Here is a 26,539-nt window from a genome sequence, read left to right on the forward strand (position 1 = left end):
GCCCTGAGACCCTCACCACAGGGACACCTTCCTCCCCAGCCCTGAGACCCTCACCAGGGGACACCTTCCTCCCCAGCCCTGAGACCCTCACCAGGGGACACCTTCCTCCCCAGCCCTGAGACCCTCACCACAGGGACACCTTCCTCCCCAGCCCTGAGACCCTCACCACAGGGACACCTTCCTCCCCAGCCCTGAGACCCTCACCACAGGGACACCTTCCTCCTCAGCCCTGAGACCCTCACCACAGGGACACCTTCCTCCCCAGCCCTGAGACCCTCACCACAGGGACACCTTCCTCCCCAGCCCTGAGACCCTCACCACAGGGACACCTTCCTCCCCAGCCCTGAGACCCTCACCACAGGGACACCTTCCTCCCCAGCCCTGAGACCCTCACCACAGGGACACCTTCCTCCCCAGCCCTGAGACCCTCACGAGGGGACACCTTCCTCCCCAGCCCTGAGACCCTCACCACAGGGACACCTTCCTCCCCAGCCCTGAGACCCTCACCACAGGGACACCTTCCTCCCCAGCCCTGAGACCCTCACCAGGGGACACCTTCCTCCCCAGCCCTGAGACCCTCACCACAGGGACACCTTCCTCCCCCGCCCTGAGACCCTCACCACAGGGACACCTTCCTCCCCAGCCCTGAGACCCTCACCACAGGGACACCTTCCTCCCCAGCCCTGAGACCCTCACCACAGAGACACCTTCCTCCCCAGCCCTGAGCCCCTCACCACAGGGACTCCTTCCTCCCCAGCCCTGAGACCCTCACCACAGGAGACACCTTCCTCCCCAGCCCTGAGACCCTCACCACAGGGGACACCTTCCTCCCCAGTCCTGAGACCCTCACCACAGGGGACACCTTCCTCCTCAGCCCTGAGACCCTCACCACAGGGACACCTTCCTCCCCAGCCCTGAGACCCTCACCACAGGGACACCTTCCTCCCCAGCCCTGAGACCCTCACCACAGGGACACCTTCCTCCCCAGCCCTGAGACCCTCACCAGGGGACACCTTCCTCCTCAGCCCTGAGACCCTCACCACAGGGACACATTCCTCCCCAGTCCTGAGACCCTCACCACAGGGGACACCTTCCTCCCCAGCCCTGAGACCCTCACCACAGGGACACCTTCCTCCCCAGCCCTGAGACCCTCACCACAGGGACACCTTCCTCCCCCGCCCTGAGACCCTCACCACAGGGACACCTTCCTCCCCAGCCCTGAGACCCTCACCACAGGGACACCTTCCTCCCCAGCCCTGAGACCCTCACCACAGGGATACCTTCCTCCTCAGCCCTGAGACCCTCACCACAGGGACACCTTCCTCCCCAGCCCTGAGACCCTCACCACAGGGACACCTTCCTCCTCAGCCCTGAGACCCTCACCACAGGGACACCTTCCTCCCCAGCCCTGAGACCCTCACCACAGGGACACCTTCCTCCTCAGCCCTGAGACCCTCACCACAGGGACACCTTCCTCCCCAGCCCTGAGACCCTCACCACAGGGACATCTTCCTCCCCCGCCCTGAGACCCTCACCACAGGGACACCTTCCTCCCCAGCCCTGAGACCCTCACCAGGGGGACACCTTCCTCCCCCGCCCTGAGACCCTCACCACAGGGACACCTTCCTCCCCAGCCCTGAGACCCTCACCAGGGGGACACCTTCCTCCCCAGCCCTGAGACCCTCACCACAGGGGACACCTTCCTCCCCATTCCTGAGACCCTCACCACAGGGACACCTTCCTCCCCAGCCCTGAGATCCTCACCACAGGGGACACCTTCCTCCCCAGCCCTGAGACCCTCACCACAGGGACACCTTCCTCCCCAGCCCTGAGACCCTCACCACAGGGGACACCTTCCTCCCCAGCCCTGAGACCCTCACCACAGGAGACACCTTCCTCCCCAGCCCTGAGACCCTCACCACAGAGACAACTTCCTCCCCAGCCCTGAGACCCTCACCACAGGGGACACCTTCCTCCCCAGCCCTGAGACCCACATCCCCAGGAGACACCTTCCTCCCCAGCCCTGAGACCCTCACCACAGGGACACCTTCCTCCCCAGCCCTGAGACCCTCACCACAGGGGACACCTTCCTCCCCAGCCCTGAGACCCTCACCACAGGAGACACCTTCCTCCCCAGCCCTGAGACCCTCACCACAGGGACACCTTCCTCCCCAGTCCTGAGACCCTCACCACAGGGGACACCTTCCTCCCCAGCCCTGAGACCCTCACCACAGGGGACACCTTCCTCCCCAGCCCTGAGACCCTCACCACAGGGACACCTTCCTCCCCAGCCCTGAGACCCTCACCACAGGGGACACCTTCCTCCCCAGCCCTGAGACCCTCACCACAGGGGACACCTTCCTCCCCAGCCCTGAGACCCTCACCACAGGGACACCTTCCTCCCCAGCCCTGAGACCCTCACCACAGGGGACACCTTCCTCCCCAGCCCTGAGACCCTCACCACAGGGACACCTTCCTCCCCAGTCCTGAGACCCTCACCACAGGGGACACCTTCCTCCCCAGCCCTGAGACCCTCACCACAGGGACACCTTCCTCCCCAGCCCTGAGACCCTCACCACAGGGACACCTTCCTCCCCAGCCCTGAGACCCTCACCACAGGGGACACCTTCCTCCCCAGCCCTGAGACCCTCACCACAGGGACACCTTCCTCCCCAGCCCTGAGACCCTCACCAGGAGACACCTTCCTCCCCAGCCCTGAGACCCTCACCACAGGGACACCTTCCTCCCCAGCCCTGAGACCCTCACCACAGGGGACACCTTCCTCCCCAGCCCTGAGACCCTCACCACAGGGACACCTTCCTCCCCAGCCCTGAGACCCTCACCACAGGGACACCTTCCTCCCCAGCCCTGAGACCCTCACCACAGGGACACCTTCCTCCCCAGCCCTGAGACCCTCACCACAGGGACACCTTCCTCCCCAGCCCTGAGACCCTCACCACAGGGACACCTTCCTCCCCAGCCCTGAGACCCTCACCACAGGGACACCTTCCTCCCCAGTCCTGAGACCCTCACCACAGGGGACACCTTCCTCCCCAGCCCTGAGACCCTCACCACAGGGACACCTTCCTCCCCAGCCCTGAGACCCTCACCACAGGGACACCTTCCTCCCCAGCCCTGAGACCCTCACCACAGGGGACACCTTCCTCCCCAGCCCTGAGACCCTCACCACAGGGACACCTTCCTCCCCAGTCCTGAGACCCTCACCACAGGACACCTTCCTCACCAGTCCTGAGACCCTCACCACAGGGGACACCTTCCTCCCCAGCCCTGAGACCCTCACCACAGGGGACACCTTCCTCCCCAGCCCTGAGACCCTCACCAGGGGACACCTTCCTCCCCAGCCCTGAGACCCTCACCACAGGGACACCTTCCTCCCCAGCCCTGAGACCCTCACCACAGGGGACACCTTCCTCCCCAGCCCTGAGACCCTCACCAGAGGGACACCTTCCTCCCCAGCCCTGAGACCCTCACCACAGAGACACCTTCCTCCCCAGCCCTGAGACCCTCACCACAGGGGACACCTTCCTCCCCAGCCCTGAGACCCTCACCACAGGGACACCTTCCTCCCCAGCCCTGAGACCCTCACCACAGGGGACACCTTCCTCCCCAGCCCTGAGACCCTCACCACAGGGGACACCTTCCTCCCCAGCCCTGAGACCCTCACCACAGGGACACCTTCCTCCCCAGCCCTGAGACCCTCACCACAGGGGACACCTTCCTCCCCAGCCCTGAGACCCTCACCACAGGGACACCTTCCTCCCCAGCCCTGAGACCCTCACCACAGGGACACCTTCCTCCCCAGCCCTGAGACCCTCACCACAGGGACACCTTCCTCCCCAGCCCTGAGACCCTCACCACAGGGGACACCTTCCTCCCCAGCCCTGAGACCCTCACCACAGGGGACACCTTTCTCCCCAGCCCTGAGACCCTCACCACAGGGGACACCTTTCTCCCCAGCCCTGAGACCCTCACCAGGGGACACCTTCCTCCCCAGCCCTGAGACCCTCACCAGGGGACACCTTCCTCCCCAGCCCTGAGCCCCTCACCACAGGGACACCTTCCTCCCCCGCCCTGAGACCCTCACCACAGGGACACCTTCCTCCCCAGCTTAGACCCTCACCACAGGGGACACCTTCCTCCCCAGCCCTGAGACCCTCACCACAGGGACACCTTCCTCCCCAGCCCTGAGACCCTCACCACAGGAACACCTTCCTCCCCAGCCCTGAGACCCTCACCACAGGGACACCTTCCTCCCCAGCCCTGAGACCCTCACCACAGGGGACACCTTCCTCCCCAGCCCTGAGACCTTCACCACAGGGACACCTTCCTCCCCAGTCCTGAGACCCTCACCACAGGGACACCTTCCTCCCCAGCCCTGAGACCCTCACCACAGGGACACCTTCCTCCCCAGCCCTGAGACCCTCACCACAGGGACACCTTCCTCCCCACCCCTGAGACCCTCACCAGGGGACACCTTCCTCCCCAGCCCTGAGACCCTCACCAGGGGACACCTTCCTCCCCAGCCCTGAGACCCTCACCACAGAGGACACCTTCCTCCCCAGCCCTGAGACCCTCACCACAGGGACACATTCCTCCCCAGCCCTGAGCCCCTCACGACAGGGGACACCTTCCTCCCCAGCCCTGAGACCCTCACCACAGGGACACATTCCTCCCCAGCCCTGAGCCCCTCACCACAGGGGACACCTTCCTCCCCAGCCCTGAGACCCTCACCACAGGGGACACCTTCCTCCCCAGCCCTGAGACCCTCACCACAGGGACACCTTCCTCCCCAGCCCTGAGACCCTCACCACAGGGGACACCTTCCTCCCCAGCCCTGAGACCCTCACCACAGGGACACCTTCCTCCCCAGCCCTGAGACCCTCACCACAGGGGACACCTTCCTCCCCAGCCCTGAGACCCTCACCACAGGGGACACCTTCCTCCCCAGCCCTGAGACCCTCACCACAGGGACACATTCCTCCCCAGCCCTGAGACCCTCACCACAGGGGACACCTTCCTCCCCAGCCCTGAGACCCTCACCACAGGGACACATTCCTCCCCAGCCCTGAGACCCTCACCACAGGGACACCTTCCTCCCCAGCCCTGAGACCCTCACCACAGGGGACACCTTCCTCCCCAGCCCTGAGACCCTCACCACAGGGACACCTTCCTCCCCAGCCCTGAGACCCTCACCACAGGGGACACCTTCCTCCCCAGCCCTGAGACCCTCACCACAGGGACACCTTCCTCCCCAGCCCTGAGACCCTCACCACAGGGGACACCTTCCTCCCCCGCCCTGAGACCCTCACCACAGGGACACCTTCCTCCCCAGCCCTGAGACCCTCACCACAGGGGACACCTTTCTCCCCAGCCCTGAGACCCTCACCAGGGGACACCTTCCTCCCCAGCCCTGAGACCCTCACCAGGGGACACCTTCCTCCCCAGCCCTGAGCCCCTCACCACAGGGACACCTTCCTCCCCCGCCCTGAGACCCTCACCACTGGGACACCTTCCTCCCCAGCTTAGACCCTCACCACAGGGGACACCTTCCTCCCCAGCCCTGAGACCCTCACCACAGGGACACCTTCCTCCCCAGCCCTGAGACCCTCACCACAGGAACACCTTCCTCCCCAGCCCTGAGACCCTCACCACAGGGACACCTTCCTCCCCAGCTCTGAGACCCTCACCACAGGGGACACCTTCCTCCCCAGCCCTGAGACCTTCACCACAGGGACACCTTCCTCCCCAGCCCTGAGACCCTCACCACAGGGGACACCTTCCTCCCCAGCCCTGAGACCCTCACCACAGGGACACATTCCTCCCCAGCCCTGAGCCCCTCACCACAGGGGACACCTTCCTCCCCAGCCCTGAGACCCTCACCACAGGGACACATTCCTCCCCAGCCCTGAGCCCCTCACCACAGGGGACACCTTCCTCCCCAGCCCTGAGACCCTCACCACAGGGGACACCTTCCTCCCCAGCCCTGAGACCCTCACCACAGGGACACCTTCCTCCCCAGCCCTGAGACCCTCACCACAGGGGACACCTTCCTCCCCAGCCCTGAGACCCTCACCACAGGGACACCTTCCTCCCCAGCCCTGAGACCCTCACCACAGGGGACACCTTCCTCCCCAGCCCTGAGACCCTCACCACAGGGGACACCTTCCTCCCCAGCCCTGAGACCCTCACCACAGGGACACATTCCTCCCCAGCCCTGAGCCCCTCACCACAGGGGACACCTTCCTCCCCAGCCCTGAGACCCTCACCACAGGGACACCTTCCTCCCCAGTCCTGAGACCCTCACCACAGGACACCTTCCTCCCCAGTCCTGAGACCCTCACCACAGGGGACACCTTCCTCCCCAGCCCTGAGACCCTCACCACAGGGGACACCTTCCTCCCCAGCCCTGAGACCCTCACCAGGGGACACCTTCCTCCCCAGCCCTGAGACCCTCACCACAGGGACACCTTCCTCCCCAGCCCTGAGACCCTCACCACAGGGGACACCTTCCTCCCCAGCCCTGAGACCCTCACCAGAGGGACACCTTCCTCCCCAGCCCTGAGACCCTCACCACAGAGACACCTTCCTCCCCAGCCCTGAGACCCTCACCACAGGGGACACCTTCCTCCCCAGCCCTGAGACCCTCACCACAGGGACACCTTCCTCCCCAGCCCTGAGACCCTCACCACAGGGGACACCTTCCTCCCCAGCCCTGAGACCCTCACCACAGGGGACACCTTCCTCCCCAGCCCTGAGACCCTCACCACAGGGACACCTTCCTCCCCAGCCCTGAGACCCTCACCACAGGGACACCTTCCTCCCCAGCCCTGAGACCCTCACCACAGGGGACACCTTCCTCCCCAGCCCTGAGACCCTCACCACAGGGACACCTTCCTCCCCAGCCTGAGACCCTCACCACAGGGGGACACCTTCCTCTCCATCCCTGAGACCCTCACCACAGGGACACCTTCCTCCCCAGCCCTGAGACCCTCACCACAGGGGACACCTTCCTCCCCAGCCCTGAGACCCTCACCACAGGGACACCTTCCTCCCCAGCCCTGAGACCCTCACCACAGGGACACCTTCCTCCCCAGCCCTGAGACCCTCACCACAGGGACACCTTCCTCCCCCGCCCTGAGGCCCTCACCACAGGGACACCTTCCTCCCCCGCCCTGAGACCCTCACCACAGGGACACCTTCCTCCCCAGCCCTGAGACCCTCACCACAGGGGACACCTTTCTCCCCAGCCCTGAGACCCTCACCAGGGGACACCTTCCTCCCCAGCCCTGAGACCCTCACCAGGGGACACCTTCCTCCCCAGCCCTGAGCCCCTCACCACAGGGACACCTTCCTCCCCCGCCCTGAGACCCTCACCACAGGGACACCTTCCTCCCCAGCTTAGACCCTCACCACAGGGGACACCTTCCTCCCCAGCCCTGAGACCCTCACCACAGGGACACCTTCCTCCCCAGCCCTGAGACCCTCACCACAGGAACACCTTCTTCCCCAGCCCTGAGACCCTCACCACAGGGACACCTTCCTCCCCAGCCCTGAGACCCTCACCACAGGGGACACCTTCCTCCCCAGCCCTGAGACCTTCACCACAGGGACACCTTCCTCCCCAGCCCTGAGACCCTCACCACAGGGGACACCTTCCTCCCCAGCCCTGAGACCCTCACCACAGGGACACATTCCTCCCCAGCCCTGAGCCCCTCACCACAGGGGACACCTTCCTCCCCAGCCCTGAGACCCTCACCACAGGGGACACCTTCCTCCCCAGCCCTGAGACCCTCACCACAGGGACACCTTCCTCCCCAGCCCTGAGACCCTCACCACAGGGGACACCTTCCTCCCCAGCCCTGAGACCCTCACCACAGGGACACCTTCCTCCCCAGCCCTGAGACCCTCACCACAGGGGACACCTTCCTCCCCAGCCCTGAGACCCTCACCACAGGGGACACCTTCCTCCCCAGCCCTGAGACCCTCACCACAGGGACACATTCCTCCCCAGCCCTGAGACCCTCACCACAGGGGACACCTTCCTCCCCAGCCCTGAGACCCTCACCACAGGAACACCTTCCTCCCCAGTCCTGAGACCCTCACCACAGGGGGACACCTTCCTCCCCAGCCCTGAGACCCTCACCACAGGGACACCTTCCTCCCCAGCCCTGAGACCCTCACCACAGGGGACACCTTCCTCCCCAGCCCTGAGACCCTCACCACAGGGACACCTTCCTCCCCAGCCCTGAGACCCTCACCACAGGGACACCTTCCTCCCCAGCCCTGAGACCCTCACCACAGGGACACCTTCCTCCCCCGCCCTGAGACCCTCACCACAGGGACACCTTCCTCCCCAGCCCTGAGACCCTCACCACAGGGACACCTTCCTCCCCAGCCCTGAGACCCTCACCACAGGGGACACCTTTCTCCCCAGCCCTGAGACCCTCACCAGGGGACACCTTCCTCCCCAGCCCTGAGACCCTCACCAGGGGACACCTTCCTCCCCAGCCCTGAGCCCCTCACCACAGGGACACCTTCCTCCCCCGCCCTGAGACCCTCACCACTGGGACACCTTCCTCCCCAGCCCTGAGACCTTCACCAGGGGACACCTTCCTCCCCAGCCCTGAGACCCTCACCACAGGGACACCTTCCTCCCCAGCTTAGACCCTCACCACAGGGGACACCTTCCTCCCCAGCCCTGAGACCCTCACCACAGGGACACCTTCCTCCCCAGCCCTGAGACCCTCACCACAGGAACACCTTCCTCCCCAGCCCTGAGACCCTCACCACAGGGACACCTTCCTCCCCAGCCCTGAGACCCTCACCACAGGGGACACCTTCCTCCCCAGCCCTGAGACCTTCACCACAGGGACACCTTCCTCCCCAGCCCTGAGACCCTCACCACAGGGGACACCTTCCTCCCCAGCCCTGAGACCCTCACCACAGGGACACATTCCTCCCCAGCCCTGAGCCCCTCACCACAGGGGACACCTTCCTCCCCAGCCCTGAGACCCTCACCACAGGGACACATTCCTCCCCAGCCCTGAGCCCCTCACCACAGGGGACACCTTCCTCCCCAGCCCTGAGACCCTCACCACAGGGACACCTTCCTCCCCAGCCCTGAGACCCTCACCACAGGGGACACCTTCCTCCCCAGCCCTGAGACCCTCACCAGGGAGACACCTGCCTCTTAACCAGGGAGTGTCCAGGGGATGAGGCCCAGAAGCCACTGCTGACTTGTGATGACGCCTGGTCCCTCTCTTTGGCATTGGGCAGGACCTGGGGGTCGGTGACCCTCCAGTCCCCACACAGGGTGGTCTTGTTGGGGTCTCTGGGTACCAAGCACCTGCTGACATTCTGGTTGTCATGGGGCTTCACTGGGTGGACCAGCCTCTGGCCTCTGGCCTCTGTGCCCTGGCATCGGGCTGCTTCCTTACTGACCCTGGTGCTCACTCTGAAGCTGTGGACTGCGGGCTTCCTGTGCCCACCGGGAGCAGGCCACTGCTTTGAATGACCCAGACAGACTGGCTGTCGGCTGCCCAGCTCTGGCTCCAGGTGCCAGGTTAGTGGCCCATCCCAAACTCGGGTCACCTGGAAGGTCCCCTAGCTCTGCATGCAAGGTGACTGGACGAATGCCCTGTACCTCCCAGAAGTTGAGGGCTCTCAGAATAGGGTTCCTTCTGCCTCCTCCTGTCCTCGTGAAATGGGTCACCACCTCTCTGTCACCTTCTTTGGCAAGAACCCCTATGTGTCTGCAGTCCATGGGCCCCTCCTTGCTGTCCCAAAGGTCCCCTGCCATCCCTGACCCCCAGGCCCTCCCTGCCAGCAGGTCTCCTGAGGGTCCACAGAGCAGAGGCCCGGTGACCTCCAGGGTTCCCCACCCACATCCGGCCCAGCAGGCCATCTGCACTCAGCCCTCAGGGACAGGCCACAGACCCCAGAGTCCCCCGCAGGCCTAGAGACCTGCCCCTCCACACCGCCCACCCCTTTCCTGGCTCTTAGAAGTGCAGGTCACGTTGCTGCCCAGTGGCCCCCAGGACACTCAGGATGGAGACGACTCCTTTTCCAGGTCACCTTAGCCTTTTCCTGCCTCCACCTGCCAGGCCAGCCCCCAGCTGCTCCCGGGGTCTCACCTGTGATTCCTGGGACCACCTGAGGCCTCCCTCCCTGTCCCAGGGGTCATCTCAGTGTCAGGGACTGGGCTAGACCCAAATATCCCCAACTCGGAGGGAAGCTGGGCTTGGAGGACTGAGCAGTGTGACCATCAGGAATGACGAGTGGACGAGGCCCAGAAGCCACTCCTGACTTGCACTGAGTCAGTGTGCAGCTGAGGCAGCTGGACCTGGGCCAGCATCCGCCAGCTCCTCCAGGAACTCCAGGCCTCCCAGCCTCCCTGTCCCTTTCCTGCTTGGTGACGGCTCCTCCTAAGAGGTACCAGAGCCCTTGTGCAGGAGTGGGTCACAGATCCCCTGTGAACTAGGCCCTCCTGGGCCTCTCCCAGGTGGTGTCCACAGAGCAGGGGCCTGTGGGGTGGATTGGAGCAAGGCTCCTTCTGCTACAGGCGCTTTATTTTCTGGTCAAAAAGGGCGATTAATGCCTTGTAGGGTAGCACACGCCTGTAATCCCAGTGGCTGGAGAGCCTGAGACAGGAAGATGGTGAATTCAAGTCAGTCTCAGTAATTTAGCAAAGCCCTAAGCAAATAGGGAGACCTTGTCTTAAAATAAAATCTAAAAAAGTCTGGGGATGTGGCTCATGGTTAAGCCCCCTGCTGCGCCCCTCCCCTGACTCAGGCAATGGCAAGGCCCTACTGAGGTGTAGCCACGTAATGTTTTGTTTCTTTGAATAATGATCCCTGTTTTGTAACCACAAGGTACTGTGAGCCTGCCAAATGAAAAGTGTATATGAAACCTCACAAGTAAAGATGGGGATTCGGCCCCTTCACTTTTGTGTCTGTGTTGTGTCTCCACCCCTTTTCCTCACCATCTGTTGTCTCCTGAGACGCCCTGTCGGAGCAGGACTCCAACACACCCCTGGGTTCAACCCCAGTACAAAAAAAAAAAAAAAGTCAGTTAACCCTGGGGCTCTCCTGCCCCCTAGTCCACCCAGCTGCCTGCGCCTGCCACACCCCCAGCCTCAGCCCTGAGGCGCCTGGTGCATCCTGAGCAGCCACACAGCTCGCCCAGGGCACTGGGGGACCCCGCTGGCCCTGATGCCTGCAGAGCAGGGAGCCCCCCGGCTCCCCAAAGGAGCAGCCCTGAGCCCTGGGCAAGGGACATCCCGCCCGGCTCTGCTGGAGGGCATCTCCCCTGCCCCCCACAGGCTTTGCAGTGCGCAGCTCTGACAATCAGCCTTGGCAAGAGCGCCACCAAGAAGGTGGCACGTTCTGAGGACACGGCATAGTTCCCGAAACCCGGTGGCTTCCCAGAACAGTCTCCTCCCTGCTTGGGACGTCCCCTGGCACGCACGCACGAGACCTGCCTCCTCCCCTGGCCCTCCCTCTGGGCTCTTTCAGTTTTCTTCTGGGCGGAGCAGAGAAAGCCCTGGCAGGAGGCACCCAGGGGGGCAGAAGGAAGAGCAGGAGCAGGAGCAGCAGGCAGCAGGTGAGGGGCTGGCGTGGGCGGGCAGAGGACCACAGCCGGGCACCTGGACACTGCGGGATCTGCAGCACCGTGGCAGGACTGTGGGATGGGGCCTCCTGTCCTGGCTGCAGCCCCTCCAGGACTCTCAGCCCCTGGCCGCCTCCTGCTCAGATGGGCCTGGGTCGCTCAGGGCTGGGGTCTGGCCAGGTCTGCAGGGCACAGGGGTGCAGGGGGATGGGCAGGCTGGGGGGACAGGACCCCGTCTCTCCTGGATCCCCAGGTGGGCTCTGGGGTCCTCTGTGTGGGATGGAGTCCCCGACTTCCCACCTTATCTCACTGCGGAGCTGTGCTCCAGGGCTGAACAGGACCCACCATGAGCCTGGCTGCAGGTGTGGAGGAGGCCAGTGAGCCCTGAGGGGGGAGGACAGGGCAGCCAGGTGGAGACACAGAGTGACCAGTCTGAGGCGGGAAGGGCTGTCTGGCCCAGGGACTCTTGTGGCCCTGGGTCCCCTCCCGGCCTGCCTCAGCAGCAACCAAGACAGGAGCCCTGGCTGCCTGTGCCCCCGGCTGCCTGTGCCCCGGCTGCCTGTGCCCCCCGGCTGCCTGTGCCCCCCGGCTGCCTGTGCCCCCGGCTGACTGTGCCCCGGCTGCCTGTGCCCCCGGCTGCCTGTGCCCCCCGGCTGCCTGTGCCCCCGGCTGCCTGTGCCCCGGCTGCCTGTGCCCCGGCTGACTGTGCCCCCGGCTGCCTGTGCCCCGGCTGACTGTGCCCCGGCTGCCTGTGCCCCCCGCTGCCTGTGCCCCCCGGCTGACTGTGCCCCGGCTGCCTGTGCCCCGGCTGCCTGTGCCCCGGCTGACTGTGCCCCGGCTGCCTGTGCCCCCCAGCTGCCTGTGCCCCCCGGCTGACTGTGCCCCCGGCTGCCTGTGCCCCGGCTGACTGTGCCCCGGCTGCCTGTGCCCCCCAGCTGCCTGTGCCCCCCGGCTGACTGTGCCCCCGGCTGCCTGTGCCCCGGCTGACTGTGCCCCGGCTGCCTGTGCCCCCCAGCTGCCTGTGCCCCCCGGCTGACTGTGCCCCCGGCTGCCTGTGCCCCGGCTGACTGTGCCCCGGCTGCCTGTGCCCCCCAGCTGCCTGTGCCCCCCGGCTGACTGTGCCCCGGCTGCCTGTGCCCCCCAGCTGCCTGTGCCCCCCGTCTGCCTGTGCCCCCGGCTGACTGTGCCCCGGCTGCCTGTGCCCCGGCTGACTGTGCCCCGCGGGCCGTGGTTTTGCAAGCTTCACTTTCTCTTTTCTGAGAATTGTGGTCAGTTCCTCGCAGTGCTGGCCAGCAGAACAGCTGGTGAGTGCTGACAGAGGCCTCTCTGTGTGGACAAGGAAGCATGCGGCTTTCCTGAGCTCCTGCAGCATGCAGGACATGAGTGCGGCCCCCTCAGGTGGAAGGGGAGACCCCCAGGGGCCTCGCTGGTCCCCAGTGCACCCAGACCCCAGGACCCCCAGGCACCCACAAACCAGCTCATTGATGTCGCCTAGGGGGCAGGGCATGCAGGGCTCCGAGGAGTGGGCTGAACGGCTGTGCTGGGCCAGGGCACTCTAGGACCCCAGAGTTATCACCAGAGAACTTGAATCTGTGTGTCATGCTTGGTCAGGTTGCTGCCTGGCCCCTGTCTTGTGGCCAGCGTCTGGTGGGTGCTGGAGAGAGCCTGCTTCTTGCCCTCTTCTGACTAGAGGTGGGCGTTGGCACGCTCTGCTGTCCCTGCCCCCCACAGTGAGCTGGGGCCCTGCCACTTTCTGGCCTCCCACTCGGCCAGGCCACCTGGGCCCACAGCAGGAGTCCAGCCACCTTCCCCTCCCAGGGCAGGCGCCCTCAAGCGCAGGGCATCCCCCAAGTGGGGCTACGGGGGATGGAGAGCAAGGGGCAGCCGGGCAGGAGGAAAGGAGGTAGCCGGCCAGAGAAGCGAGAGGGCTCTAGCGTGGGGTGAATGGGCCTCAGTGTGGTGCCCACACCGCTGGACGCAGGTAGCGAGATGCTTCTTAGTTCAGGTATGTCCCAGATATTGTGCTTGCTGCAGAACGAGGGCCTATCTGACCTCAGCCGTAAGGGGGCATCCCGAACATGGAGAGGCCTGTAGCACCAGGCGCGTTTCCGCCAAGAAACGTTGAAATTCCAGGTTGCCACTGAGTGTCACTGCTCGGAGGCGCTGGGCCTCTCAGTGTGAAGCCTCGGGAAGAACGAGACCCACCGCTGTCCTTCCCCTGTCCATGCCCGACCCTGAGTCCCCTAAAGGTCATTTTCAGGCCTGTCCCTGGGGCTTCCTGCTAGCATAGGAAAATTCCCAAAATGCAGCAGAAAGCTTGTCCTGGCCACTGCCAGAGTGACCTCGGCTGGCCTGTCCCGGGGCTTTCTCTGCACCTGCCAGGTGTTGGTGTGTGGCCTGGGAGGAGTCTCAAGGCAGGGAATTCAACCAGCTCCTGAGAGCTCTCCAGTCCAGTGCTGGTCCAACCACCCTCCACCCCTGCTGGACAAGGGTCAGGGCCTAGGTGCTGTAGGAGATGCCACCAGAGGGTCAGTGGTCAAGGTGTTGGAGTGAGGAAGGCCAGAGGGGCACTGAGTCCTCGGGTGAGAGGCGGGAAGCACCCATGCTGGCTGGAGGGACGCGGGGAGGTTCCCAGAGCCCAGGAGCCCAGGTGGCTGGGAGCTGGGACCCTGGAGGAGGCACAGGTCCCAAAGAGAGGAGAGCGCTTCTCTCCCTGCTGCCCCAGCCCAGTCCCTGCTGGAAGCAGGAGGCTGAGACGCAGCGTGCTGAGCCCGTGCTCTGCAGAAGCAGGGGCCAGGCCAGGCTCTCCTGAGCTCCAGGGCAGAACAGGGCCAGTGCCAAGTTGGTCAGGTTAGGAAGGTGGACACAGCCACTCCCAGGCAGGAGGAGCTGGGTGCTGCCTGGTGTGTGTGGCTGGCCCACAGAGCCTCCAGGACCTGGCCACTGAGATCTGTGGTTCCATTGTCCACTCGGGACACAGCCAGGTGCAGCTCTCTGAGATAGCCAGGCCAGGTCTGTCCCTCCACGAGAATGGAACCCAGGCAGAGCCAGCACCCCACAGGGAGGTGGGGAAGTGTAGGCAGAGTGTTCTAGGGGACTTCCCGCTCTGAGCCATAAAGATCCATGGTGGCCTTTAGTTTGGTGGCCAGAGTGCTGACCTGTGACTCACTCCTGAAGGTTCAGAGTCCCTGGGAGGAAGATCAACACAGACACAGCCCAGCTTCCTGCAGAAGAAGGGGTTCCCCGGGCAGGGCAGTAAGGGAAACCCACTGCTGGCCTGGAGGCCTGGAGGGCAGCAAAGCAGGGGCTCCTGGGAGGAGGACGCAGGGCACCTTCAGCTCTGAGCAGAGAGAACTCGCCCAGCGTGGGAACCAGGAGGCACACCCTCCCTCCCATGGCTGACCTCAGTCCCGGTCCCCAGGGCAGCTCAGTCCCCACCTCCAGGCCGGGGACACCTGCCCAGCACCAGCTGGGCCCCTGGTTGTGGAGCTGCCCCCAGATCCCACAGTCCTGCCTGGTGGCCTGGGTGGCCCCAGAGCCCGTCAAAGTGCAGACTTCAGAAGAGGTCTGTGAACACACTGAGTTTCGGTCATCCCACAGACTCTCTGGTGCCTGGTCAGCAGCACAGGGGCCGTGACAGAGGCCATCACATCAGCCCAAAGCAGAGGCAGCCTGAGGGGCAAAGGCAGGGGCACGCTCAGGGTCCTCCCATGTGGATTCTGAAGCCTTCTGGGGTTTCCATGGAGGAGGAGCACAGGAGAGCATGAGAAGAGGTGGCCTGTGGATGTCCAGGGCTAGATTCATGGACCTGCTGACTTGGGCAATGTGGCTTGGACCCTGACCAGTGCCCTCAGCCAGCCAGGACTCTGGCCTCCCGGGGACGATGTCATGGGCTGTCAGGGCCAGTTTTCCACTGGGGACAGCGGACACTCTGGTGGGTGGTGGCACCTTCTGCTGTGATTTCTCATGGCCTCTCGCTGGGGTCTGGGACCCACACCAGCTGTGCCTCTGAAGGCGACTCCCAGGAATCCTCCCCCGAGGCAGGAAGCAGGCTCTGCTTCAGTTGGGGCATCGTCAGGACCGGGGCTGTGGCCGTGGTGGGCGGCAGGCCAGCTGGAGGACAGCCCTGACTGGGGCCCAAATCCCAGGGGCACTGGGCAGCAGTCGGGGAGCACCCTGCCTCCTCCCGGGAGCAGAGGCAGAAGGACCTGGGGACTCAGGGCACCTGCAGACCAGGAGGAGCTCTCAGGGCAGCCCCTGCCAGCAGCTGTGGCTCGGCCATCCCTCTAGGACACGCAGCTGGGTGTCCCTCTGAGTGGTGTGCAACCCCAGGCCAGCTGCAGGGGACCACCCAGCTCCGCCTGTCCAGGGGACAGACCTTCTCCTGTCTTCCTGTGATTCCCTTGGTTCCTGCGGCCAGGGCCTCACATTATGAAGCACAGGGACAGGAGGGAGGGGGGCTGCTGGGGACCCAGACACTGGGAGGAGGCTCAAGCATGGAGGGCACAGCTCGTCCAGGAGAAGCTTGGCCCCTGGGCTGCCCAGGCCCTGGCCAGGTGGAGGGTGGAGGCCGCTCCCTGCAGCCTGGGACCACCTGGGGACTTCTGACCCCCGGTCTCCCTCCCTCCCTTCCACAGGGACTGTCCCTGAGGCCTCCCCCATCAGCCAGCCATGCAGACCTGGCCCTCTGTGTCCCCCAGACGCATCCCCCAGCCCTGCGTTCCCAGCGTGCTCGGGAGCCTCCTGCTCCTGGTGGCCTCCCTGAGTGCTCAGAACACAAGTAGGTATTGGGACGCTGCCCCTCTGCCAGAGAAGGGCTGGGGACACAGGGGTGGGAAGGGCAGACCAAGGTCAGGCCCAGAACTGACCCACCCCAAGGGACGACTGTGACCCTGCAGGCCCAGGCCCATGGGTGAGAAGCCAGCAGGAGACCCTGGGTCTTGAAAGGGCGAGCCCTGCACCCAGGACAGCAGGGCAGCCACCCCAGCAATGCCTGCTGGCCACTGCCGGAGCATCAGGGGTGCCCAGGACCACGTCCAGGCTCCAAGGCCAAGAGGATCCCTGAGGGTTGGGGCCGGTGCCATGGCCAGGGGACGAGAGGCTCCACAGGACCGAGGACCTGCCAGAAGGTCCCTGATCCACCCTGGTCAGCAGCCTTTCTGTGGGCGCTCAGACAAGCAGACACCCAGAGCACTGGAAGGGGAGGTGCAGAGCACAGGGTCCCCAGTGAGGCCCGTGCAGCTCTCCAGATCCAGGTGCTGTGCAGAGACGCCCCCAGGGCCACCCAAGGCACCAGTGTCCTGGCCACTCTGATAGCCAATGGGGACAGCAAGAATTTGGGTCAGATCCCCCAGGAGGTGCAGCTGGAGACCCTAACACCACAAAGACCTCCCTGGGGCCCGTGTGGTGGCACTGCACAGAGCAGACCAGCTGCCTCCTGCCCAGTGACCAGCTGGTGGCACACACGCCTGGCACACGGCCTCCCTCCCTGCGGTGTGTGTCTGACTGCCACTCCAGCTCTGAGGGCTCTGATGGACCCTATCCTAGCGCGAGTCACCCGTAGAGTCCCTGGAGGCGCGGACACCACCCCTGCCCCGCCCAGGCCCCGCCCTGCCCACGGTGTGACCCTCCCCTCCACACAGGCTGGGACAGCCCCTCTTGCACAGAGGGCGTGGTGTCCGTGCCCAGGGGCCAGCCAGCAGTGATGGCCTGCAACATCTCCAACACCTTCTCCCACATCACCATCCGGCTGCGCGCCCACGGAAAGACGGTGACCATCTTCGAGGAGCGGACCCCGGGACGCTTCTCCAGGGATGGCTGGAAGCTCCAGGTGCACGGAGGCCAGGCCCGGCTGGTGATCCCAGCCGCCCAGGACGCCCACTCGGGACAATACCTGTGGCATCTGCGAGGGCTCCAGAGAACTATCAGAGCCACGTATCTGAATGTCTCAGGTGAGGTGCGCCCGGGGCGGGGCCAGAGCCAGGGCCAAGCAGGAGGGTGGGCCAGGGGCCGAGCGTGGGGAGGGGCTGGGGGCAGCAGGGGGCTCCCCACTGGGAGGGCAGCGGCCAAGGAGGAGGAGCAGAGCAGAGGGCAGAGTCCAGGGGCACAGACCCACAGGCGCAGGCCTGAGTCCTGACCAGACACAGCAAGCAAAAGAGTCCCTGGCCCCAGCTCCTGTGCGCTGTCCTACCCTCTCCAAACCTGCCCAGCCCAGCGAGCCCGCTGCACAGCTTCACCCTGGACCGCGTCCCCATAACAAGGGCAAATTCTCCTCAGACCACTACCACCCGGATTGCCCTCCCGTCCTCACCCAGACACACCCGCCCAGCACCTGCTCCATTCCCCCCACCTTCCTCCCTTCCCCCACCTGCTCCCCTCAGTTGTCCACAAATAGAAGGGACCACAGAAAACGTCCCCCTCTCCTGCGGCTCTGTGCCCCCAGGCCTCACCGGGCCCGCAGGTGTCCTGGGTGCCATCGCTTCCGTGCCCAGTCAGGCCCCTCCCAGCCTAAACCCACTGCCCACCTCATCCTTTCCTTCCCTACAAGATCCAAGGTCCCCATGCCCCCCACTGGTCCAATCCACCCTGTCACCTGAGCCCCAGCCGGCAGTGTCTGTGGTCTGGCCCCTGGAGGGGACCCAGGGAGCCCCACCCCTGCTCATGCTGCCCAGAGGGCTCTGTGCCAACCTGGCAGTGTCTCCCCAGCAGAGTCTCAAGACCAGGAGGAGGCAGCAGGCCTGAGGCCGTCCACACCTCCCTGGGGTAGGTGCTGCATCCCTGTCCCTGAGGTCCACCCCTCCCCTGGCTCCTCAGTGCTCGGTCCACCCCAGGGCCACTGTGCCACCTACCAGCCTCCCTCTCCCAGTGATCTCCCTGCCCAGGAGGGTGGGGTGGGCAGGCAGGAGGCGGTGGGGACACCACTGTGGCCAGTGAGTGATGCGTGGAGTGACCAGCGATGCAGGTGACTCTGCCCACCTGTCCTTCCCAGGCATTGCAAGCCAGGTCCCGGGCTCAGAGAGGCTGCAAGCCAGGTCCCAGGCCACGCCCCAGTCCATGGTGGGGGCGCTGGTTGCTGTCCTTCTCGTGATCCTGGTGGTGGGCTCCCTTGGCTGGTGTTGGCACCGACGTTCTCTGAAGTTGGTGCAGGTGAGAGGCCTCCATGTGGTCCAGGGCCGGGTGGAGGTTTCCCTGCGGCCGGTACTGGGCAGTGGGCCCCTCGGTCCTGCACCCCCAGTGGCTCAGGGACACAGTGGGGCTCCCAGGCCACATTTTCGTAAGACCCCAGCTGGCTGTAGCCAAACCACAGGTCTGACTTGTGCAGGCGCAGACGGGCCCCTGTGTCCCCAAGGCCTCACTTGTCCCCAGGAGAGCAGCATGGGCGTGGTCTCCCTGCTTCTTTCAAGACTCCTGGGAATCTGTGTCCCGGACAGACCTGTTCTCTGAGCCCAGCAGGAAGTGACTTCAACTCTGCAGGACTCAGAACCCAGCCTGGGCTCTGTGTGTGTGTGTGTGTGTGTGTGTAAATGTGCACGTGTGTGCAGGGGCATGCAGGCCTGCAGATGCAGCGCTGTGTGGCTGGAGTGTGCCTGTGTCATCCCTGAGTGTCTGCATGGCACCAGTGTCTATGCCCGGCCCTCACTCTGCCTCTCTCCCCAGATGCAGAGGTTCTGAGCCCTGTGAACCAGAGTCCAGTGGGATCAGAGTCTACCTGGAGTGTGGATCCCAACCCCACACTCCCACAGTGAGGCTGACACAGGGTACCATTCTCCCTGCACCTGCACCCTTGCAAGCCCGTATCACCCGGCATCCCAAGGCCCATGGAGCTGTCAAAGGAGGATCCTGAGAGTTTTTGCTGGGCACAGGAGAGCCTGTTCCTGTGCCTGGATGTAGGTGGTGGATCTCTCAGGCTCTGTGCAGCAGCTCACTGGGGAAGCCCCTGGAAGCTGTGCGGCATCCTGCCTGGGTTTCTGTCCATCACTCACACCTGGACAGGGAGACCCGCCCCTGTGGTTTCCAGCTCCTTTCTGATGCCTCAACTCTGTCCAAACATGGGAAATCTCAAACTGCACAGCCCTTGATTGATAGGATCTGCCCTGCCTCTGCTGCTTATCGAGGGGGGCCCAGGCTCCTCTCCTGCTGCTGAGTCCCTGTGTTCCAGGGGCTCCCCACTCCCCGAGAGACCCCAGAGCAAGCCAGGGGACCTCCAGTTTTGGCTTAAGTGGACGGTGGGTACACGCCTGTCTTGACCAAGAACAGAAACAAGTTTTGTGGACCCTGCTGCCAGGGCTCCAGGGACCAAGATGGGGGGCTCTGGATCTGAAATGACGCATCACCCCATGCCCACCACCAGGGGGCGAAGCAACCCGGCCGCAGAGGCCCTCAGGGAAAGAAAGTGGAGCATAACAGGTGCTGGCTGGAGGGAGCTGCTTCCCCGGGCAGGACAGACAGGCCCCTCACACCCCAGACCTCTCCTGGGGGATCCCCCTGGCTCCCCACTCAGGCCCATCCCAACCACCACAGCCCACTTTTCTTCTTGGGCTCACAGGTGCACGTGTTTTCTTATTGCAATTGTAACTGGGTTAGTCAGGTTTCCTTGCTGTGACCAAAATACCTGACAAGAACCACTTCAAGGAGGGATGAGTTTATTTTGGCTCATAATTTCAGGGGTTTAGTCTGCGGTCAGCCAAGTCCATGGCTCTAGACCCAAGCGAGGCAGAACACCATGGTGGAAGGATGTGACCAGGGAAGCTGCTCAGTTCGGGGCAGCCAGGAAGCGGAGAAAGGAGGGGGGCGAGAAGGTACTGCAGAAAAGATGCACCCCTCAGGCACACCAGGGACCCACCTCCTCCAGCCACACCCCACCTGCCCACGGCTACCTCCCACTTGGTCCATTCAAACTAGGATGGACTGATTAGGTCACAGCTCTCATGATCCAATCATTTCACCTCCGAATATTTCTGTGTTTATGTAGGAGGTTTGAGGAGACACCTCACATCCAAACCATAACATTCCATCTTTGGCCTCAAAAGCTTATGTCCATCTCACAGTGCAAAATGCATTTAGTCCTTCTCCAAGAGTCCCACAGTCCCAGCACAGCTTTGCCCAGGAGTCCAAGTCCAAAGTCTCATCGGAGACTCGAGATAAATTCTTGGCTTTGAGCACTTATCAAAAGCAAGTTACGTATATGCAATATGGAGTGGCACAGAGTACACATTCCCATTCCAAATCACAGTTATAAGGGTGCAGAAAGAAGAGATGAGACCAAAACAAGACTGAACCCATCTGGGCAGACTCCTTGTACAGCATCTAGGACAAGTGGCTGCAGGACATGCTCTGCAGGGGTGGGGCTGCCCCACCTCTTTGGCCTTACCCTCATGGCCTCTCTTAGCCTGACTCTCTCCACAGCCAGCAGGTTCTGTGGCAGACAGTGCACATTACTAGCATCGCTTAATTCCTAGGGTTTCCATTCCAGCTTCGGCTCCACCTTCACAGTTTCATGCGTCGCGCACTCGGGCAGCCCGCGGAGATTCTGACCCTGCTACACTTTGCCTGGCTTCCCAGGTCTTCCTTTGAGTGCTCCACAACCCCTTAACTCCAGCATCCTGCGTTCCTGCAGAACCAGCACCATGTGGGAGATGCCAAGGTCTATCAGTGCTTGGGTAGTGAGCATAGTGAAACGAATCCCGGGGAAACGATTCTCTGGGCACTCCTGTGCAAGTAGAAGGTCCCATTTTGTCTTGAAGCAGCTTTCACTCTCACACCCCTGACCCTGCAGTGGGTGGGCTCTTGCAAATTCCTCAGATGCCCTCAAGCCGTCTTTCCCAGTGTCTGCGTACCAAGTACTCAGCACCTCTTCAGTGGCTGTAATTGAACAACTGCACCTTCTTTGGCCCCAGTTTTACATGCCCTTTTTTGGGCCAACAGCAAGTTTTTGAAATCCTCCTTCCAGCACCTGAAGAAAATAAAAATGAATAAAATCTTCCTTCTCTGCTTTTTGATCCTGATTTCTCACAGTAAATATGACTAAAAGCTGACAGCAAAACCCATGCCACTGATTGAATACTGTGCTGCCTTGACATCTCCTCCACCAGGTTAATTAGCACATCCTTTTAAAATACGGTCTTCTGAGCTCTCCCGGGGTCGCCCATTAAGCTCCACTTAGGACTTCCTAAGGCTCTCCAACCTGCATCTGCAACCTTGCCCAAGCTCCTCCTGCCGAAGGGCTCCAGAGGCTTTCTGAACCACGTGTGCCGGTTGGTCACACCAACGGCCCACTTCTCGGTACTAGTTTCTGTGTTAGTCAGTTTTTCGTGGCTGTGACCAAAATACCCACAGAGAACCACTTAGGGCCCACGGTTTCAGAGGTTCAGTCCATGACTGGCCAAGCTGTTGCTCTGGGCCCAGGTGAGGCAGAACATCATGGCGGAGGGAATCTGCTCAGCTCATGAAGCAGAGAGAGGAAGGGGCGAGAAGGCCCTGCAGGGAGATGCACCTTCCAGCCACACTCCTCCAGGCCTGGCCTCCGCGCCCACCTGGCACAGTCACCACCACCAGCCCGTTCCAGCTGGCTGGACTGAGGAAGCCACTTCACCTCTGAAGATCCGCACACAGGTGAGCACCGGTGCCTTCAGGGAGCACCTCCCATCCAGACCACAGCAGCAGTTTTGGTGTTTTCCTCCAACATATGGACAGAAACCAGAATTTCTTTATAGATATATTTGTAGATGGACACAATATCTTTATTTATTTCTATGCAGTGCTGAGGATGGATCCCAGTGCCTCACGCCTGCAGCTCCCAACTCCCAGCCCCTCCTGGGGGCCCCATCTTTCCCAGCCCCAGAGCCGGGCCCTTCTCTTTCCCAGCCAGGTGTCCCGGGTGCACAAGTTCTGGGAGGCCGCAACCAGGCTGGCCAGGAGCTGTGGGCGGAGTGAGGGGAGGCTCCGCCCTTCTGTGGCAGCTCCTGCCTCCTCCCAGGAAGCACCCCTGAGCACCCCAGCCGGTCACCACTGCTGAGCTGAGGTGCCTCCTGCGCCAGGTTCCCCAGAGCTGTGCTTGAGACGCCTCGGGCAGGGGCCTCGCCAGCAGGAAGAGGCCTCGGCAAGGCCCAGTGCTGATTGGCCAGGGGGCTTAGGCAGCATGGCTCTGCTGCTCCTGCTGGCTAGTGCCCTGTCTGGGACCCTGGCTGCCCAAGGTAAGTGCCTTCCCGCCCCTCCTTTCCCACCCCTCCCTGGCCCCTCCAGGACACACTGAGGGCCCATGTCAGGAACAGGGTTGTAGCCAGGGCTGAGGTCTGGGCAGCAGGATCATAGGATTTTCTGTTTTCCTGGAGGTAATGCCAGGGACTTCCTTCTCTGCAGTTAGCAGTGCAGCCTTTGTCATCAGGAGGACTTTGTCCCTGGTGTCCTTCTAAAGAAGACCATGGGGGAACCTTGCAGTCAGGCGCACACGTGTGGATGTGGGAGCCAGGTTGGCGGGCACCACCTCGTGCAAACACCAGCACAGCTCCTGGTTTTCTGGGCAGCCAGGTCTAGGGTACGGTGAATGGTTTGTGTCTACATGGGAAAGCTGGGCACCACTGGACCTGGGCCGGTCAGACAGGCTTGTCTCTGAAGGTCCCACAGAGCCACAGGCTCTGGTGCTGCGAGTGGTGGGGGAAACTGAGGTAGCCAGCATTGAAGAGAAGGTTCAGGAGAGATAGGACAGTGGCCTCCAGCTGTGTCGGTGGGACTCAGAGGAGAAACGTGGAGCCAGGGCAGGCGGTGGGGCGTCGTAGCTGCAGGAAGGAAGCCCAGCCACAGCCTCCCCCAGTGCTGGGTGTGGAGAGGCTGTGGGCAGCCTGGCCCCATGGGCCCCACAGCCCCTGGGTGCTGGCCCCCAGAGCTGCCCCAGACCCCATGTGCTGTGGTGCTGAGGGCCTCCAGGCATCCCTGCCATTGTCCCTGCAAAGAGGGTGTCCTCTGCCCCTCTGCCCAGCCCGTGGTGACAGCAGGCTCTTGGTAGAGGTGCAGCAGTCTCCCCGCTACACGACCATCCCAGAGGGGGGCTCGGTCAGCATCACCTGCTCCACCAACGGGACCCTGAAAGGGCTCTACCTGAAGCAAAGCTGGCCCCAGGCCACATACGTGGTCTACTATGAGGACGAGGAGAGCAGGACCTCCACTGTGGACCCGCAGTTCCAGGGCCGCATCAGCTTCTCTGGACCTCAGAACAACCTGACCATCACCATGCACCACCTGCAGAAGGCCGACTCGGGCACCTACACCTGCGAGGCCGTCAAGGACTTCCTGGATAGCAACGTCCCAGGCCCCGGCACCATGGTCGCGGTGACAGGTGGGGAACGTGCCAGCTCCTCCCTCCACGCTCTCTGGAGCCTGACCCCCAGGCAGCCTGTGGATGGGCCTCCCTCTGCCAGCCCACAGCCCCTCCCTCCTGAAGCCCAGGGCCTCCTTGTTCTTCCCAGACACACTGTCCCCGCCCAGATGCCAGGAGCCTCCACTGACGTCCCGCGCCCTCCCCGCTGCCCTGGCGGTGGGCTTCTTCCTCATGGGGCTGGGCCTGGGTGTGCTGTGCACGCTGAGAAGGACGCAGGTCAGTGTGAGCTCCGGGTCTGGCCTGGAGCTGGCCCCTCCCATGTGGGCAGAGAGGGTGGGCAGGATCCCAATGGCCCTGTCTGCAGTGTGGGGCCTCCCCAGGCAGACTCCCTCGCACCCGGGTGACTGAGCACGGGCTGTTAGAAAGCTGCCCCTGGGTGTGAGCGTGGGAGGGGACCTAGGAGCAGGGCTCCCTGGGGCCGACAGCAGGCCAGCCCCCACCTGGGTAACAGTGGGCCTCCTTTTAGATTAAGGGCATATGCACCTCGAGGAATAAGAGCTCGTCCAGCGTGGTGTATGAGGACATGTGCTACAGCCGCCGCAGTACCCTGTCCACCCCCAACCAGTACCAGTGAGCCCACAAGGCCTCGGTGCCCCTCTGCCCACTGTCCTTCCGGCCCTGCCTCAGCAGAGCTTGCAGAGGCCCTGCTGGCCGCTGGCCCAAGTCCACACACAGGGACCAGGTTCCTGGGCACTTCCCAGTGGATGGGGCACCTGGTCCAGGAAGCCTCCCTGCCCACCTCCCTGCCCTCAGGGGGCTCTGGTGTGCTGCCACCAGGGACACACCGCTGCCGTCCTCCACTGTCTTTCCCTGCCGCAGCCCAGGAGGGCCCCTGGGTTGGAGGGACTCAGGTGGGTGGCAGGTCCAGAGCTCCTGCAGCTGGGCAAAGGGGGCGGGGGGGTCTCCCCCCAGCCTGCAGGAATAAAGTGTCGGTTTTCTCCCTTCCCGCCTGGGAAGGGGAGGGGCTGGCTGCCGCGAACCCCGGGCCTCAGCCAGAGTGTCTGTGAGTCCTCAGTGAGAGAAGGCATGGAGCCCCGCGGCCCGGCACCCGAGAAGCCGTGGCTCAGCGGGCAGGAACTCAGCCGCGTGCAGCCTCCCTGCTCAGGAGGTCAGCATTCCTGGCCCCCGGGCCAGCGGCTCCCGGGGCGGCACCCGCAGACAGAAGCCCTCATTTCCCATCTGCGGGTAGGGAAGCTGGCACGGGCACTCTGCTCACCAGCTAGCCCCCATCACTGCCTCTGGGACAGCTAAGGCACCAAAGCCTGCCCACACATGCCTCCACCCATGCGCACTGGCCCACCTGCCCCAACCACAGAGTAAGAGGGGCACAGAGAAAGGCAGCTGGCCCAGGCTGGCCCTGTTCTGTGCGTCCGTCAAACAGGGCAACCACAGGGGCCCGACCCATAGGGTCCACCTCCCTCACGAGCTGCCCAGGACAGCACCCCCACCCGCCCATGGCTGGCCCTGCTCCCTGAGCCACCCCGAGGCCCTCCAGGGGACAGCCCACGAGGGGTGTCCACCCAGCAGAGTCTCGGGAGCACAAGTCACTGGGCCTCTCAGCATCCATCTGCCACATAGAGCCCCTGGACCCAGGCAGGGGCCCCGATGTAATGTGGTTGGATGACAGGGCTGCCGAGGACTGTGGACACCAGCCGGTCCACCCTCTCTCACTGTTGACACGTGAGCTCTGGACCCCCTTTGCATGGATGGCTGCCCCAGAGTTGCATCTGTCTGGCTCTGTCCAGCTGCGGCCCAGGACTAAAGCCCAGGTCAGCATCACCAGCCTCACCTCTGAAGCCAGGCCCAGCTTCTGACCTTGAACATACCTCTGTCCCCAAGACCTTCTCCTGAGCCGAGGCTCTGCTCCCTTTCACCCTGGCCTGGGGGCTGGCTGGCTCCCGAAGCTGCCTCAGCCACGCCCCTGGAGAGCCCCACTTCCCTCCCTGACCCGCCAACCCCATTGCAGGCCTCTGTGGGGTGGGGGGGTCACTAGCCCGCCTGGCCCCCCTCAGTGGTGGTCACCATCAACATGGGAAACGGCGGCTGACCCACTGTGGCCTTGCCCGTCTACAGCCCATCTGTGACCCGAGGACAGTGGGTGCTGTGTGCTGGCAACTGAAAACCCCTCTATAAGGCCCACCAAGCATGGACAGCGGCCACCTCAAGTGCCAGGGCAAGGCTCAGGAGGCCCATCCATCAACAGGCACCCAAGACACACAACACCCCAGCACCTTAACGGCAACCACTCGCACTGTCGTTAGCCTCGAAGCGCCAAGGACGCGAGATGACCTTACCCACAGGGTTTGCAGATTTAAACGATACTGTGGTGTGATGTGCAGTTTACCTAAAAATCTCGCTTCCAGAAAGTATCACCAGGAAGATCGTCCTTGGCCACAGAGACCAAGTTGTAGCGTCCTGCATTGCCCCGTTGCTTCCACCACAAAAACTGACCACTCAGAAGGCCGAGGCAGGCGCACTACGACGAGTTCAAGGCCAGCCTGGGCAACCCAGCGAGACCCCTGGAGAGGGCTGGGCGTA

General features: G+C 63.7%; 1 protein-coding gene, 1 long non-coding RNA gene and 1 other non-coding gene across 4 annotated transcripts; all 3 read left to right on the plus strand.

Annotated features, from left to right (window-relative positions):
• The first annotated feature begins 11,549 nt into the window (after positions 1 to 11,549).
• LOC143642345 (uncharacterized) lies at positions 11,550 to 17,390 on the plus strand. Its single transcript, XR_013155639.1, has 3 exons — positions 11,550 to 11,622; positions 16,266 to 16,408; positions 17,271 to 17,390. It is a non-coding gene; the product is annotated as an uncharacterized LOC143642345 (long non-coding RNA).
• Positions 17,391 to 18,333: 943 nt separating this feature from the next.
• LOC143409868 (uncharacterized) lies at positions 18,334 to 21,576 on the plus strand. Its single transcript, XR_013155629.1, has 3 exons — positions 18,334 to 18,390; positions 18,617 to 18,774; positions 19,285 to 21,576. It is a non-coding gene; the product is annotated as an uncharacterized LOC143409868 (transcript).
• A 1,093-nt stretch (positions 21,577 to 22,669) lies between these two features.
• Positions 22,670 to 24,589, plus strand: Cd7 (CD7 molecule). Of its 2 annotated transcripts, none has more exons than XM_076871066.2 (4): positions 22,670 to 22,820; positions 23,603 to 23,959; positions 24,090 to 24,217; positions 24,468 to 24,589. In XM_076871066.2, exons 1-4 carry the CDS (start codon positions 22,766 to 22,768, stop codon positions 24,573 to 24,575), a joined length of 648 nt encoding a protein of 215 aa, XP_076727181.1. In that variant the 5' UTR covers positions 22,670 to 22,765; the 3' UTR covers positions 24,576 to 24,589. The 2 variants fall into 2 exon arrangements, with proteins under 2 accessions (XP_076727181.1, XP_076727182.1); XM_076871067.2 differs by having other exon boundaries at positions 23,630 to 23,959.
• The last annotated feature ends 1,950 nt before the right edge of the window (positions 24,590 to 26,539 follow it).

This window comes from Callospermophilus lateralis, chromosome 11, assembly GCF_048772815.1.
Source record: "Callospermophilus lateralis isolate mCalLat2 chromosome 11, mCalLat2.hap1, whole genome shotgun sequence".
NCBI lineage: Eukaryota > Metazoa > Chordata > Mammalia > Rodentia > Sciuridae > Callospermophilus > Callospermophilus lateralis.